The 14,768-nt window shown below is 35.5% G+C and overlaps 1 protein-coding gene across 1 annotated transcript in view; it reads right to left on the bottom strand.

Annotated features, from left to right (window-relative positions):
- CPD (carboxypeptidase D) overlaps positions 1 to 14,768 on the bottom strand; it is a gene marked incomplete at its 5' end in the record, with an annotated part of 78,969 nt that overhangs the window by 14,022 nt on the left and 50,179 nt on the right. Inside the window, 6 exons of the mRNA XM_015566802.1 lie at positions 1,868 to 2,063; positions 4,306 to 4,629; positions 6,100 to 6,269; positions 7,794 to 7,936; positions 8,416 to 8,518; positions 12,209 to 12,318. Coding sequence (XP_015422288.1) covers positions 1,868 to 2,063; positions 4,306 to 4,629; positions 6,100 to 6,269; positions 7,794 to 7,936; positions 8,416 to 8,518; positions 12,209 to 12,318 — 1,046 coding nt within the window. The remainder of the gene's footprint in view (positions 1 to 1,867; positions 2,064 to 4,305; positions 4,630 to 6,099; positions 6,270 to 7,793; positions 7,937 to 8,415; positions 8,519 to 12,208; positions 12,319 to 14,768) is intronic.

The raw sequence follows: 14,768 nt of genomic DNA, 5'->3' as shown, positions 1-14,768 counted from the left end.
TAGTCATGCCCAGGCTATAACAGTTTTTGTGCTGCAATTGTCAAGCTGAGTAATTGTAACAGAACATTTGTCCCACAAAGCCTGAAATATATACCATGTGGCTCTTTGTAGAAAAAGTTTGATAACTGCTGGCTTAAATCAATAATACTGGTAAGGCTGTATTTTCCAGATTAAAAACTGATATGTATAATCTGACAAATGGTAATGTATGTCTGGAAACAATGAGACAAAAGAGTTGAAATCAGTATGTCAAAAAAAAGGTAGTAGGTTATTTGTCTTACAATAATTTCTTCTCCAGATAATTTACAGGCATTGATAGCTACATATGTGGCACGAACTAATTTCTGATATACTTCATCCCCTATATTCCTAGTAGTAAATTCCTGATTTATTTATTCTGTTAAAATAGTCTATAGGTTGAAAATACTTGAGATCCTTTAATTAATTGGTTCTTAAACCTCTCCTCTGGGGAGATATTTTTCTAAAGTACACATGCTTTAGCTTCACCACAGGTACACTGGCTATGTGTATACTTTCTTGAACTTGCCAGATAATTCTGACCTGTAGATCAAGACAAATGACAATCTAAAGGGATCTAGAGTTCAAGCCCAATAAGACCAGTGAGGAAAATTCTCATAAACCAGGTGTTTTGAAATTCCTGGTAGGTGTTTTAGCTAGGGCTACATACAGATAGTCTCTTATAATCATAAGATCAGTAGGTAGCAACTCTGCCCAAATATTAGATTGTTAGTAGCTTTTCAAGGAATACTGATGCCTCTGGGGGGTAAGGCCCAGTCACTGCTTATTTTTAAAAACATTCCCAGATGTTTCTAATGTGTAGCCAGGGTTGAGAATCACTGTCTTACGTATTCTTCCATTTTAAAAAGAACAAAAAATGTTTTGAGATACTCCTTGCAACTCATATGAAAAGTCAATGGAATTTGCCTAAGATTGTAAAATACTTTTTGATCAAGTCTGATATAAATCAATCTCACCTAATCCCAGTTTCCTTCTGATCCTAATCATGACATCAATTCTTTCCAAAATCTTTTAGGGGAGGCAGTTTGGTATAACAAAACAACACAATCCATTTTACCACTTACTAGCTGTCTGTTTTCATATGTGTAAAAAGGAGGTAACATCATTAGAGGGTTGGTGATTAAATTATGGTGGATGTAAAGTTTTTGGTAAAGAATCTGGCAGACAGCAGGTATTAAACAAACATTAGTTTCTTTCTCCTTTCCTAAGTGCTATACAGACAGTGCCAATTAGTGAGTGTTCTAGTAGGACGCACACCCTTTCCTTCAATTCTCTCAGACAACACAGAACGAGGTTGCTTAATCATATGTGACCAAGCCTATGAGTCAAAGTTCTTTTTTGTTGTCATGGGTGGTTAAAGTGGATAATGCCATATTGCTTTTTTTCTGAACTCTCTAGACCCCCAAGATGTCCAATAATTTTGCATTTATTACATAAAAAGAAAAAGGAAAACTACTGTCTTTCACTTCACTTTTCACTGTGGTTTCCTAGTTATTAGTAACTAGGAATGAAAGTCCCTCAAGTTAGAATATACAAAACTGTAAGTAAAGACTGGAACAATAACTTGACTATTAAATAAAGGAGTAGAGGACTGAATGAAAACCTATGGCTCTTAATTGTAGCCAAAGAAATATAATAGAAAGGCATATTAACAATGAGTATATACAAAGATGGTCCATTTTTAAAGAGTAAAGTTTATAATACACACTAAAAGTGCCTCTGTGTAAAATCTAACAAGAAATTAAAATTTCAAAATGATGCCTCGATATCAAAGTTTACCACTGAGCTTTTTCCTTTTAAAACATGTCAAAACAGGCTATTCTCTTACTTGGGTAATAGCAGGGTTCCTTTTGTAGTTTAGGCAGAGAAATTCTGCCAGAGCCAAAAGCAGTTCAGTCCCAACTGGAGCATTTCCATGGATACCAGCAACAAAACGAATCTTTGGTTCTTCAGGCTCAGATACATTGGGCTTATTGGATATTTCAAGGGACCATATTTGACGATATTCAGCACTCTGTCCCAAACTTTCAAAAACCAAGAAACAAAAATTCATCAAGTAAGCAAACATTATATAATATCAATGTTGACATAAACAATTTTAAAACAAAAAATGAAAACTAAACAAGTTTCTTAAAAATGAGTCATTGTGCCAGAAGACTTTAAGAAAATTAGTTTTATTAGCATAATTCTCCCCAGAGTCCTCCAGCTCTCAATAGATTCAGAGACATAGAAGCATGGAACAGACTGTCGAATCTCAGAGAGAAGGTGGGTGTGGATGGGTTGGTATGTTTTTAAAAAAAAAAGGACTTGTATGCATATATTCATAACCCATGGCCACAGACAATAGGGTGGTGAAGGCCTGGGGTGGGCTAGATGGGTCAATAAGGGAAAAAAGGGAACATATGTAATACTTTCAACAATAAATTTTTTTTTTAAATTTAGTGTTTTTTTTTTTACCAAAGAGAAGTGACAAAAGATTATGATTTAGATTGGCATTCCTCCAAATCCAGTCATTCTCGTATCATTTTCATAATACCAGTTCTATCTTCTACAACCTACACTAATATTTAGTTAGCATATGTCTTTTCAACTGACTCACTTAGAAAAATATAAATATAGACAAATGTAGAGAATCTTTTAAAATCTGAATTAATTTAGATACTTTATACTTTACTATAACTGTAATAGCAGTATCACAGTAAAAATGATTTAAAATGCTCTGCTTTCCCAAGAGCTCTGATATTAAGGCCTGTTTTCTTTGGTACAATGGGAGATTTAGTCAGATAGAAAAATATATTCACATTAAATTGAGAAGGATTAATAAATAGGAAAATTATTACTTTTTGACAACGCTTTTCAATGGTACTTAGCACCGTTGGTGGACCACCTAAAACTCTCTTGTGGCCCACTACTGGCAGGTGTTGCATATTTTGGGGGACATAATTAACTAAAAAGTTATCTTGAATTGGAAGGTTAAAAAAAACTTAAATGACTAAGTAAATGGAGAGCAAAATAAGTTCCCATTTTTTTTTATTTTAAAACAAGAAAGCCTATAATCTCTTTATGGCTCTAAGATGACAATATTAAAACCTAAACTGGGCAGTAATGTTCAAGAATCAGTTGAGGAAGAGAGATACTGGATATTGCCAAAGTAAATATCACTCTTTGCATCTATGAACCTATCAACCAGTATTTGAGCAACTGAATTTGCTGGTAAAATTAAAAGGACCAATGAAGAAAAACAAAGTAAAAAGCTAGGTAATATTCATTAGGCATATAGCAGAGAACTATAAGCTCAGAGCAACATGTAAAGGCCCTCAACAGGCAAATAATGAAAAATCAATAAATCAAGGAAATAATTTTGGAGTAACTGTAACAAGAGCTTCAGAGGATTTATAATGAAACAGTGAAAGTGAGATAGAGAAACTCCAGAAAGTGAAGGTAAACGCTGTCTCAGCCATCAGTTTTACATAAGCCAGTACTGCATATTTTCTCGAGACCATCAGTCAATCACGTATGTCCTTAAGTGGGATTAGCCACTGTTCAACTGTGAATAGATTGACTAGAATAGCGATTTTCAATCTTTTCCATCCCATGGCACATGCAAAAATATATTTTATTTTTTGCCAATCTGACAAAAAATAAAGGTATGATTTTAATTCATTCACACTGGATGGCTATTGTTGTGTTGGCTGTTAGTTTTTTCTTTGACAATCTGAGGGAAAAGAGGTCAGTGCTCCTGAATAAACAGTCAGGTACTGCATGCTTTAAAAATTCTTGCAGTATACTGGTTGAAAATCATTGGACTAGAGTACAGAAAATGACAGCAACCAGGCTTCCTTTTCTAATTTGAAAAAAGAATGATCCCTGACAGGTGAGCTCACAGTTCCAAATTTGCCCCTTTCCCCAGCAAAATAAAACACACTAAGTAGTAAGCAGTCAGAACATGAATCTGCAGCTAAGAAATGAAAAGGGGTTTGAAATCAGTCAAAGCAATCATTAGAAAGAGGGATTTCACATTTCCTGGAGGCACAAGACATACATTGTTAATCTAAGCAGTTGTTCTCCAATGTTCCTCATAAAAGTTGCCAAGATTCATTGTTAGAAAGCTCTCCAAGCAAATATGTTTCAAAATAAGTGAACTCTAACTCTCTGTACATTCAGCTCCCAAATAAATTATAGGAACCATTCAACATAATCTATGCTGAATGTAACTTCCTAAAAAAAAAAAAGGAAAAGAAAAAGCAATAAGAAGGTGACACTTACTTGCTAAGATTTGTAATATGTGGATAGTTCATCACAAGTCCTCTTAGAAACTCTGATAAATCTTTGTATGAGTGGTATCGATAAAGAGCCAGATTTGAGGAGGAGCGTAAAATGAGGGCTTCCAAACCATTCTCAGCTGAAAGGTCTTTGATTAAAGTTTCAAACGCTTTAGTAGTTGGATCACTGGCATCATCAGTGTTGGTTCTACCTCCCTTTCCTTTCTTTGATTCAATGTTTGAATCTGGTGAAGATCGAACAAGTGTGAAGTTGACCTGAACAGCACCTTCACTCTTCACGGTCACGTTCTTGGTAACTGGATTATACCTGTGGGGAAGGAGACAGAGCTGAGCCCCACCTCTGCAGCTGGAGCACACCAGCTCGGGGGGAACAGTGTGTGCACATGGCATGGGAACCCTTGAGATAAACGTGGTGCATCTTCCTGAAAGAGTCAAATTTTTAACTTTGTGATACATTTAATATTTATTTTAAACAAAGAACAGAGTTGGGTAGACTGTAAAATGTAAGTGATATTTTAAGTTAAATATCTTCAAAAGCAAGTTTGTACTTGCAGTGGATACCCCCATGTCTCCTGGGATCTGAGTTCACTTGTCTGTTATCAGGACATATGCTTGGGAAAGTTTGAGAAGTACAAACTTAGGACATTATCTACCAAACACATCATTCTTGCCCCATTTTTCAGATACCCGCTGCTTCAGTTTTTCCAATACTATACCAAAAAGGAAGAAAAACAGAAAAGACCTCATTACTCATTAGTGGAAAGTTTAATCCATCAATTTGTGGGCCACTAGATATTTCAAAATAATTTTTTTTTTAAAAAAAGGTAAAGGCTCTGGCCAGCTTTTCTCAGGGTTAGAGCATTGGTCAAGGACTAAAGGGTCGCAGGTTTGATTCCTGGTCAAGGGCACAAGGGCACGTACCTTGGTTGCAGGTTCCCCAACCCTGGTCGGGGCACGTGTAGGAGGCAACCAATCAGTGTGTCTCTCACATAGATGTTTCTCTCTCTCTTTCCTACTAGCTATCTCACTGAAGTAAGGGTTATCCTTACTTCAATGAGATAGTTAGTAAGGGGAGGGGAAAATATCCCTGGTAACATGTACATTTATAAAAAACATAAAAAAATGACTAGAAGGTAAAAATTTTAAATTTCAGATTAAATAGGTGTTTCCAGTTCTAAGCTATTTGTAAAGGAGGGGGAAATAAAAAAAAATTATTTTTTTAAAAGAAAATACAAGTCATAAGTTCATTTTCTATTTTTAAGTAAATGTATCTTTATGGAAAGAAAACCTATAAAAAGATACAAATGGCCTTTTTAAGAGAATTTACAATAAGAGAGAAAATGTTACTGAAGCAATAAGGCATTAAATGTACAATAAAAAATGTTTGTCTATGAAAGAGTATTTATTAGAAATGATAGAAGTATGCAGCAGAACAGGAATAGTTTTTCCCAACTAATAGGTACTTCCCAGAATAGTTACTGATAGTGAAGGAAATCACTTACTATGGCTTTACACCTGGAAGGGAGAAGGTGATCTGAGAGGGGGAGGTGATCTGAGGCACTGTTCAAGGTGCATAATTTCACAAAATTCCTATATCTGATAGTTTGTATACTCACTTTGCAACCAGAGGAGAGTCAAATGTGTAACCAGCTCTAAACTTCCCAGCGTTAAACCCAAGGTTGCTTAACTCTTTAGGGCTTCCTGGCAATAACCTTCCAGACGGAATTATGTTTGTCTTATTCCCAAGCGCTCAATTTCGAAGTATTCAGTCACTCACCCTTGAGCAGATGCTGTGATTTTATAAGTCCCTGGAACCAAGAGCCGCCAGTAATCTCCAGTTTTGTAAGTAGTCACTGGGTGATTGATTTCAGCAACACTAATGGTGGCATTTAATATACCTCTGCCATCCGTGGCATCTAGGACAAATCCTTTGACACCCTGATGAACCTGGATAAAGTACAAAGACACCAAGATCATTAACTATTATTATTATTTTGGGAGCTCATACTCAAAATAACAGATAGTTAATAATGTAAACATGGGGAACAAAAAGGAATTTGGGAGTTCAGAGTAAAGCTAAATGTAAATGCTTATTAAACAAAATATGTTAGTTTCTGAAAGGCTAATTTTTCATAGGTTAGGGTTTGTCTTTATCACAAGGATTATAAAATACACAGTTTAAACTTTTGCACATCTGACAATTTTAGAATATAAGACATTCTGCAAGAAAACTGACCTGGCTTCTTTAAAAGAAAAATGTTTTTTTTTTAAAAAATAGGACTAGTCTAAATAGAGTAAAAGATGTAATAATCAAATGCAATACATGAAACATGACCTTGGCTCTAAAATATAGCTATAAAAAGATGTTTTGAGAACAAGAAGGGGAAATTTAGATAGCATTAGGTAATATTAGGGAATTACTGTTAATTATTTTATATGAGATAATGGCATTTAGGGATGGCATATAGGAGAAAATCCTTATTTTTAGAAGATGCATTCTGAAATACTTAGGTGTAAAATTAACAGCTGTAATTTACATTGAAATAGTTCAGCAAAAATGTGTATTTAAATAAAGCAAATACAGCAAAATGTTAAAAATTATTAAATCCAAGTGAAGGAATAAGTGTTAATATTGTGTTTGTTGTATAACTTTTTTGTATATTCAAAATTTTTTAGAATAAAATGTTTTTAAAAATTAGTATGCAAACTCAGAGCCTTTATATAATTACACTCAGCAAAAAAAATAAAGCAGAAAATACTGGCACAAAGTATGTTAAATTATCCTAATAATTAATTAACCATTATTAGCATATTTATTATAGTCTTTACCTACTGGCCACCATGCATATCAAAACTAAAGGAAAATCATTTCACACTAAACCACTGGCAAAAATAAAAAGAATAAAAGGATTTACCTCACAGCCCATCTTCCTATCACTTGACAAATGCTTACATGTGTATCCAATTAATGCTAGCCTTTTATACAGACAGTGTAAAAAGTGATCACTAGTCATTAAGAGCAAAAATCACTACATTGTTTAGTCATTTTCGACTCTTTTCTTTTTTTTAAAAAAAAATATATTTTATTGATTTTTCACAGAGAGGAAGGGAGAGAGACAGAGAGTCAGAAACATCGATGAGAGAGAAACATCGATCAGCTGCCTCCTGCACATCCCCGACTGGGGATATGCCTGCAACCCAGGTACATGCCCTTGACCGGAATCGAACCTGGGACCTTTCAGTCCGCAGGCTGACGCTCTATCCACTGAGCCAAACCGGTTTTGGCTCAACTCTTTTCCATTCATACAAATTAAACTCATTTCCATCCATGAATTTGCTAGATAAATGTACTAAAACCTGAATAAGCCAAACTGGAATTCAAAAGGGTATATTTTTAAAATCACTGCATGAAAACCACATGTATCTTCTTGTTTTTGGGAGAAATTCCATACTTTGCTCCTAAGTATTCACCTGTTTCATAAATTGGATTAGAGATCTTCGATTCTGCTCCCAAAATTTTGGCAGATCCTTCTCAAACGGGTATTTCACACAACCTAGTTCAATAGTCACTTCAAAGCAATTTGTTTGTAAATAGTTCCAGTCCTGCATACCACCTAAAGTTTAAAAAAATTAAAATCAGTCACTCTGAAGAAATTCTATCTAATTCAGATCCCAAAAGGTAAACATCATTCCCAGTGAAAAACCAAATTCATCTTTTCTCAGCATTGGTTGAAAAGCAATTAATCTGTTCACTTGAGAGCTGTTTGATGCTTGTGGTACAGGTAAAACACTTGTACTTCCATGTTCACAAATTCAAGTGCAGCTTTCCCTTGTCTTATTAGCATTTCTAAGGTTCTTTGTAATAGTCAGAGGTAAAAATATAACACTTTTATCAAGTTTTAGTGCATTATTTTTATTCAATGTGCACCAAATGTAAAAACACTTGAGAAGGTGATTTGAATTATTTTAAACTAAACAATATCTTTAAAATAATGAGTCTTTCTCAAAATTAAAAAATTAGTAACAAGAAGCATTATCCAGGGAAACAGAAAATCCATCAAATTATATGACCTTAATATAAACGAATGTTTACCTGGAACACTATACCAATTAGCTCCATTTGTTATTCCATGAGGAAAGTATTCATTAGGGTATATATTCTTGCAAGGTCTACCTTGAAACATCTGGGAATTTTCCTGAGGGGGGAAAACAGAATCTTTATTTGTATTTCTTTGTATCTGTATCAAAAAAATCACAGGTAGGATAAGGAAAAATAAAAGTAGTTATTTAATAGGGTGTATGTGGGGCTTAAAGATACATAAAGCCAAGGGAAGCAATGAGGCTTTTCAATGCATAGATGTCAATACCATTTAAATTTTTAGAACATATTTCATTACCTATTTTTTAATCAAAATTAAATATGCTTCATAAAAAAATTGGACTTTATTTCTCACAACTATTTAAACCAACCCAACTACTCTTTTAAAAAAACTAAAAAAAACCCCACACCTGTTCATATTCATACTTTCATTTCATGTTTTAAAGAATCTTAAAGTCCAGAAAAGATAATTCATATACAACATGCAGTAAGCAGCTTTCTCTGACTTTGAGGGGGACTGAGATGGCTCCTCTATGCTTTGACTGCACTCTGTGCAATTACCTTTTCCTGTTAAAACTGGTTACACCTATTGTCTTCTAAAGAAAAGTCACTACTCCTCAAAACATATATATATATATGTTTTTATTATTTTTAGAGAAATAGGAGGGAGGGAAGAGAAAGAACAAGAAACATCGATGGACTGCCCCCTGCACGCCCCAAACTGGGGATTGAGCCCACAACCCATTTTATTGTCTTGGTGCCCTTTGTGAAAAGAAAAAAATCAATTGACCATAAATGTAAGAATTATTTCTGGACTCTCAACTCTATTTCACAGTATCTTAATTACTGTAGTTTTGTAGTAAGTTTGAAATTGGGAAGTAGAAGGCTTTTAACTTTTGTAATTCTTCATTTTGGAGAGAACTTTGTCTTTTTCTTCCATTTCTTTCCTAGGTTCTATCAATTCTTCTTTATTTCTTCCTGTTTCTTTTTTTCCTGCTATCATTTTTCAAATATATGAGCCTACGTGGTTTTCCCTATTCTCAGTGTGTATCTGGGTATATTTGATCTGTTTACAGTATAGACTTAGTTTTCCTTCTGCTTCTTGATTGTTTTTTTTTTGGTGGTGGTAAGGTTTCCTTAAGTGGTAAGTATGAAGTTTCATTTCCTGATTTTCTGCAATAGTTCTCCATTGGTTTTCTTTACTTCAGGTTCATTTTTATGATATTGGGCTGTTTTGCATGATTCCTGGTTAACGGTACTCTTTTCTGTCAGTCTAGCAGTCGAGGTACTTTAGTGTGTGTGTTTGTTTTTTTGTTTATTTGCCTTGGTGTGAGGATGGAGTTGCAAGTCCTCTGATTTTATGATTCTCCTCTATCTTGGTCAACCCTACATTTCCCCTTTTTTCTTTTATGTATTTTTTATTTTCACCTTTACTATTCAATTGCCAAAGAGCACATCTTCGTTTCATTTTGCCTTTCTCCCTCAGAAGCTATGAATGGAAAGATTTCCCTTTAAATTGTGCATATCCTTTTATTTCTTTATTTATTTATAAAATATATTTTATTGTGTTTTTTTTGTTTTTTTTTACAGAGAGGAAGGGAGAGAGATAGTTAGAAACATCGATGAGAGAGAAACATCGATCAGCCGCCTCCTGCACATCTCCCACTGGGGACGTACCCGCAATCCAGGTACATGCCCTTGACCGGAATCGAACCTGCGACCCTTCAGTCCGCAGGCCAACGCTCTGTCCACTGAGCCAAACCGGTTTCAGCTGTGCATATCCTTTTAAGTCACACCAGATCTTTTAAGTTGTACTTTGAAATCTCATCCTTGTATTCCAGTGCTCTCATCTGCCCAGTTACTTTTTAAATATTTTCAGATTTAGGGTGTATTTAATGTTTTGTGGTCATTCCAAATCACCTTTAGTCCTGCCCTTCATTAACTCCTCTCCTCTGAATTCACAGATTCTCTTGGTTTGCTATTCCTTAAGCCTTGTGGTGAGGCAAAGGTAGGCTGGGCACATGATAATCATGACAGACCACAACCAAGAGAAAGGAGGCTGTGAGTAAAGACTGAGGATTTTAATGATCACCCCTCTCACAACAGAAAAAAATAAGGACAATGATATTCTAGAAGAGGCAGGTGTGGTAGGACCAAGTAATGGGGGAGAATATGGGTAAGACACAGATAAATATGAATCTGAATGAAATCACATCATGTTAAAGTTCTACTGTACTTCAAGGCAAAGTGATCGACTGGGACTAAGAGGAGTAAAGCTGGGATTAGGAGGTTGAAGTAGAGGATAAAGGCTTAGAATCAAATGAGCCAGGAGTCACGTAGCAAAACAGGAAATGTTGCCAAGTAAAAGTGAGTGCTCAGCTGAAGTTAGAGAGCATACATATGTAATGTAGTCAATTGCCATGACTGCACGACATTTCTGGACTATACTTGGAATACTGGAAAAGAGATATGGTGATAATTACTATGGATTGGCAAGGCAGATATGTCATAAGGGTATGAAACATCCTAAGGTGTGAGAGTACTACTGAAAGATATGTCAATGGGTCTTGGCTAAGTAGAAAACAAACAAATCAAAGGATTAAAGGCCAAAGAACATTTAAAAAGACTAAGAAACCAGAATTCACAATGAGGGTAAAGAGTGGGATTCTAAGAATAGGCACAGAATGTGACAGGGACATGTGCAAATATCTGACCACATTAATTTTATGATTTTGGTATCCAATTCTCCTCATTATTCCATGTGCATCCCTCTAAAAATGCTGTGCCCAAAATAATAAATGTACTCCCCTGTTAGAAGCTCTGCACACTCTCACAAGGTCTATATGTAGAGAATGAGCGTGGGAAAGTGGAATGATGAAAGCCTGTGATTAGAGGACACAGAGTTACAGTAATAGTGTTCATTATCTATAACCAATAAAGTCAGACTATCAGTAGTAAGATCAAAAATTGAAATAAACCTCATTCCAAGTCCCAACTTTTAACCTTTTCAAATAATAGTTTTTAAATTAAACACACAAATATAACATTTCCAACTGTCAAAGTAATGTGTGTTCACTATAGAAAGTTTAAAAAATACAGAAATTTCTACCGGCTTTCCTTTGTTATATGTTACTATAGACTCTTAAATACCTTAGACAAGGTTGACAATTTTTTTTTTCTGTAAAGGGCCAGATAGTGAAAAGTCCAGGATTTATAGGCTCTAAAGTATCTGTTGCAACTATTCAAATATGCTCTCTGTTTCTACTGAGATGACCGCAGCATTTTTCTTCTTTAGTTTGTTAATATGGTGAATCAGACTGACCAATTTTCAAATGCTGCAACAGAAAGCAGCCATAGACAAAATGTAAAAGAATAGATGTAGCTGTGTGTCAATAAAACTTTATTTGCAAAAACAGGTGATGGGCTGGATTTGGCCTCAGACTGTAGTTTGTCAAACCCTGCTTTAGACTACTTTGCTAGTTTTATAACTTAAGTATTTATCAAATGAAATAAACTAGTATGCCCTATGTTCCAGGTACTGTGCTAAAAACCATAGATGGAAAGACATTATCTAAGCTTAAAGGCTAATAGGGAAAAACATTTAGTATGTTCAAACACTGGGTGGGAAACAGAGGAGAAAAACTAATAAGGTTGCCCAGAAGGAATCATGGAAAGCTTAACCTTCCAAGAAAGCACCCAGCCTGCGTCCTGCAGGACTTTGTTTTCATGCATTTTTTTAAATGACAGAATTAGTTGTATAGCATGTCATGTATAAGCACAAGCTTACCTTGGAATAAGAAAGTGCTATTTGCTGAAACACAGCATCATCAGGTGATTTACTGTATGTTGCGAACCCTTGTTCATCATCATCAAAAGGGTAGTTAACCACCAAAGAACCTGCCGGAGAAAAGAGGAAAATGTATCATGTTATCTGTTTCAAGATAAATCATTAACATAAAGTAAGCTTTTCACAATACTGCCAGAGACAGAAAACCAATACTATTTTCCAAAGCTAATTTAATAGAAATGAAAAATTTACTCATTTCCTCAATAGAAAATCAAAGTAATAAGTAAAATATTAAATAGCTATGCATGGCACTTAAAGCTTTCTTTTCTTAACTGGAAAGGTACTGGGAATTCACCTCAACTTATAGGTATAATTTACATGTCAGAACTGAAACCAGAAGTATACAGGCTTAATTTAAACAACTTTACTTTTATAATATTTAGGATCAGAAAAATTGAGCGAAATTTGAATATTTTCTCAGTAAAATTCAGATATTTACAAGGCTGTGAAATTTTAAAATAAGGAGGAATCCTTGGCTCCTTTCCTCAGCTGCCGGGTAAGGTGCTGGGTGCTTCTGAGGAAGCTAAGGCTGCACTGGTGTGAGGCCCTCACTTCATCAGGCTGCCTGCCAGCACTTTCCCAGCACACCCAGACCATGGCCTCCTTCCAGGAGCCTGTCTGCATCTATTCAGCCCTTGGCCCTCATCCTGCACGACAGTCACGAAGGGTAATAAGAGCAATGTCCTCGTTAAAGCGGCTGGGGTGAATGTTGAACCTTTCTGGCCAGGCTTGTTTCAAAGGCTCTGGCCAATGTCAACATTGGAAGCCTCATCTTGATGTAGGGGCTGATGGACCTGCCCCGGCTGCTGTTGCTGCACCAGCAGGAGGTCCTGCCCCTCCACCGCTGCTGCCCCAGTTGAGGAGTAGAAAGTGGGGCAAAGAAAGAAGAATCTAAGGAGTCTGATTATAACATGGGCTTTTGTCTTTTTTAATTAAACCTCTTTTGTGACATGTTCAATAAAAAGCTGAACTCTAAAAAAAAGGGGGGGGGGACCCTTGATGTCCAAGTAATCCTCCCATCTCATTTTGCAGATGTGGAGTCTAAAACAGAGGTTAAACGGATTATGTATAGAGAGCAGAGCCCTGACCTCCACTCAGAAAAAAATAATAAAAATGCCCAGGTGGTATGTCTCAGAGGTTGAGTATTGACCCATGAACCAAGAGGTCACTGGTTCGATTCCCAATCAGGGCACATGCTTGGGTTGCAGGCTCGATCCCCTTTGCAGGAGGTAGCTGATCGATGTAGCTCTCATCAATGTTTCCCTCTACCCCTCTCCCTTCCTCTCTCTAAAAACATAAAAATTTTTTTAAATGATAAAAATCTTATATTAAAAATTAGTCAACTGGAGTTATATCATATGATTTTTCATGACCTAAGGTAAAGAAAGGGATGCGTTAAGACATGTGTAAAGGATATCAATTCCCTTCTTGCTCCCTGCAGGGCATAAAGCAGGGTGCTTCTCAGACAAGAGCTCAGAGCTACATATGCCCGCTCCCCCACCAAAGAATGGAATACTTTCTTTCCCACTTAGTCACATTGTTTTCATCTGTCCATTTATTCTGCCTCCACTAAACCATTCACTTTTGCCTTTTTCTTTTCTTTTTTTTACCATGCCCCTTCATGAGGATGGAAATGAAGGAACATATTCAACTTGAACTCAGATGAAGTAATTCTGTGGTAACAAATACCAACTAACATTTTTATATTAAAATAATATGCTTTAAGAAGCAAATATGTAGAACTATGCTCACTCTAGTCCCACAAATAGTTCTAACAAGAACAAGTGTACTTCAACACCTCCTCTTAGACAAATTTCTAAAAAAATTTTTTATTGCACCCTGGACCTCTGATCCATACTTAAAAATTCAAAAAAAATTTTTAAAAGTCAACATCAACTCCTACTTAATACTATCTTTCAAATGGTTAATTCTCAAAGGCAAAAAAAAGATCATGAAAGACTTAAAATACTACTAAAAAACAGTTTATTTTTAAAAAATAATTAGCATCGAGATAAAAAATATGAACAACAAAGGAAAAAAGAAAAATTTGACTTCATCATAATTAAGAACTTTTGTGTGTCAAAGGGCATTAAGAAAGTATAAACAAACAAACAAACAAAAAACAGCCTATAGAACGGAAGAAAATAATTTCCAATCAGCAATCTTACAAGGTGATAGAACCCAGACTATATAAAGAACTATTACAACTCAACAAAAATTTACACACACACACACAAAACCCCAACAGAAAAACAACAACAATTAAAAATAGGCAAAAGATTTGAAAAGATATGGCCAAAAAGTACACAGGAGATGCTTAACTTATTTAGTCAACAGGGAAATGCAAATGAAAACTGTAATGAGAAGTGCCGGCCAGGTAGTTCAGTTGGTTAATGTCATCCATATATGCCAAGGTTGTGGGTTCCTCCAGTCAGCAGGACACACACACAGTAAGCAACCAATGAATGCTTCAATAAGTGGGACAATAAATCAATGTCTG

Source organism: Myotis davidii, unplaced genomic scaffold, assembly GCF_000327345.1.
Source record: "Myotis davidii unplaced genomic scaffold, ASM32734v1 scaffold363, whole genome shotgun sequence".
In the NCBI taxonomy this organism is placed as follows: domain Eukaryota; kingdom Metazoa; phylum Chordata; class Mammalia; order Chiroptera; family Vespertilionidae; genus Myotis; species Myotis davidii.
This window is presented reverse-complemented; position numbering and strand designations above follow the sequence as displayed.